This window comes from Arachis hypogaea, chromosome 6, assembly GCF_003086295.3.
Source record: "Arachis hypogaea cultivar Tifrunner chromosome 6, arahy.Tifrunner.gnm2.J5K5, whole genome shotgun sequence".
Taxonomy (NCBI): Eukaryota; Viridiplantae; Streptophyta; class Magnoliopsida; order Fabales; family Fabaceae; genus Arachis; species Arachis hypogaea.
Window position 1 is genome coordinate 114,137,718 of NC_092041.1, and position 1,154 is coordinate 114,138,871.

Sequence of the window (1,154 nt, forward strand, 5' to 3'; positions counted from 1 at the left end):
CTTCTCCTTTATTAGCTAATAAGGTGGTGAAATTTTAGCCAATAAAATATAGCTCAAATGACATAATTTCTGCATATTCAATTAAGAGGTTGCGAAGTTGAAAAATCTTATATGAAAAGTAACATTTGTTTAATCTGTTTTTATTATATTAGAAGTGAATTAAAAATGAAATTATATATATAAATTAAAACCCCTCAGGTCCAACACCAAGAGCTCTTGTTCTCAAAAACGCACCCCACTTGCAACTTGCAACTCTCTCTCTCTCTCTTTCTCTCTCTCGTTGACATAAAAGAAAAGGGGGAAAACGGCGATGCAGGGGCTACGGCGGTGCTCAAACGACGTCGTTCAGCTGGACCTATCCACTACAGTGACGACCACAAACACATCATCAACCTCACTCTCCATCGACGTTGAGGAATCAGTGGAGACCAAGATCCAACGGCTCATAACAGAGCACCCAGTCATCATATTCACACGATCTTCTTGCTGCATGTGCCACGTCATGAAGAAGCTTCTCGCTACCATCGGAGTTAACCCAACCGTCATCGAATTGGACGACCACGAGATCGCCGCCCTCCCTTCCTCCTCCGAAGACGGACCTGGTGCCGCCTCCAATCTCCGGAACCGCACCCCCGCCGTCTTCATAGGTGGCGCCTGTGTTGGTGGTCTCGAGTCCCTCGTGGCTCTCCACGTCAGCGGTCACCTTGTTCCTAAGCTCGTTCAAGTCGGTGCTCTCTGGGTATGAATATCAAAATCAATTATCCAAATTATAAATTTCCTTTTCTCTATTAAAAATATCAATATTGTTATTTCTTCCTCAAAAAAAAAAAAAAAAAAAAGAAAAAGAAAAATATAAGTAATTGTATAATTTCGAGTCCTCTCCCTCTCTCTCCCTCTCCCTCTCTCTCTCTCTCTCTCTCTCTCTCTCTCTCTCTCTCTCTCTTCATGCAATGTTTCTAATTTTGGTTAGAATTGAAGTGTGAGTTAATTAATTAAACTGATGTAATTAAATATAAAAAGTTAATATAAAAAATAGTCTTCCGTGTTAGTTAATAATTAAAGTATATTAATTTTGCTATAGTAGTTATTATGAATGATTTTAGGGTAAGAAAGAAGTGCGATATAGGTTAGATTGTAGTTCTATATCCCAATTA

At 39.3% G+C, this 1,154-nt stretch overlaps 1 protein-coding gene across 1 annotated transcript; it reads left to right on the forward strand.

Annotated features, from left to right (window-relative positions):
• Positions 1-211: 211 nt before the first annotated feature.
• LOC112755906 (glutaredoxin-C6) lies at positions 212-868 on the forward strand. The gene has a single exon (XM_025804239.3). It carries the CDS (start codon positions 311-313, stop codon positions 743-745), a length of 435 nt encoding a protein of 144 aa, XP_025660024.1. The 5' UTR covers positions 212-310; the 3' UTR covers positions 746-868.
• The last annotated feature ends 286 nt before the right edge of the window (positions 869-1,154 follow it).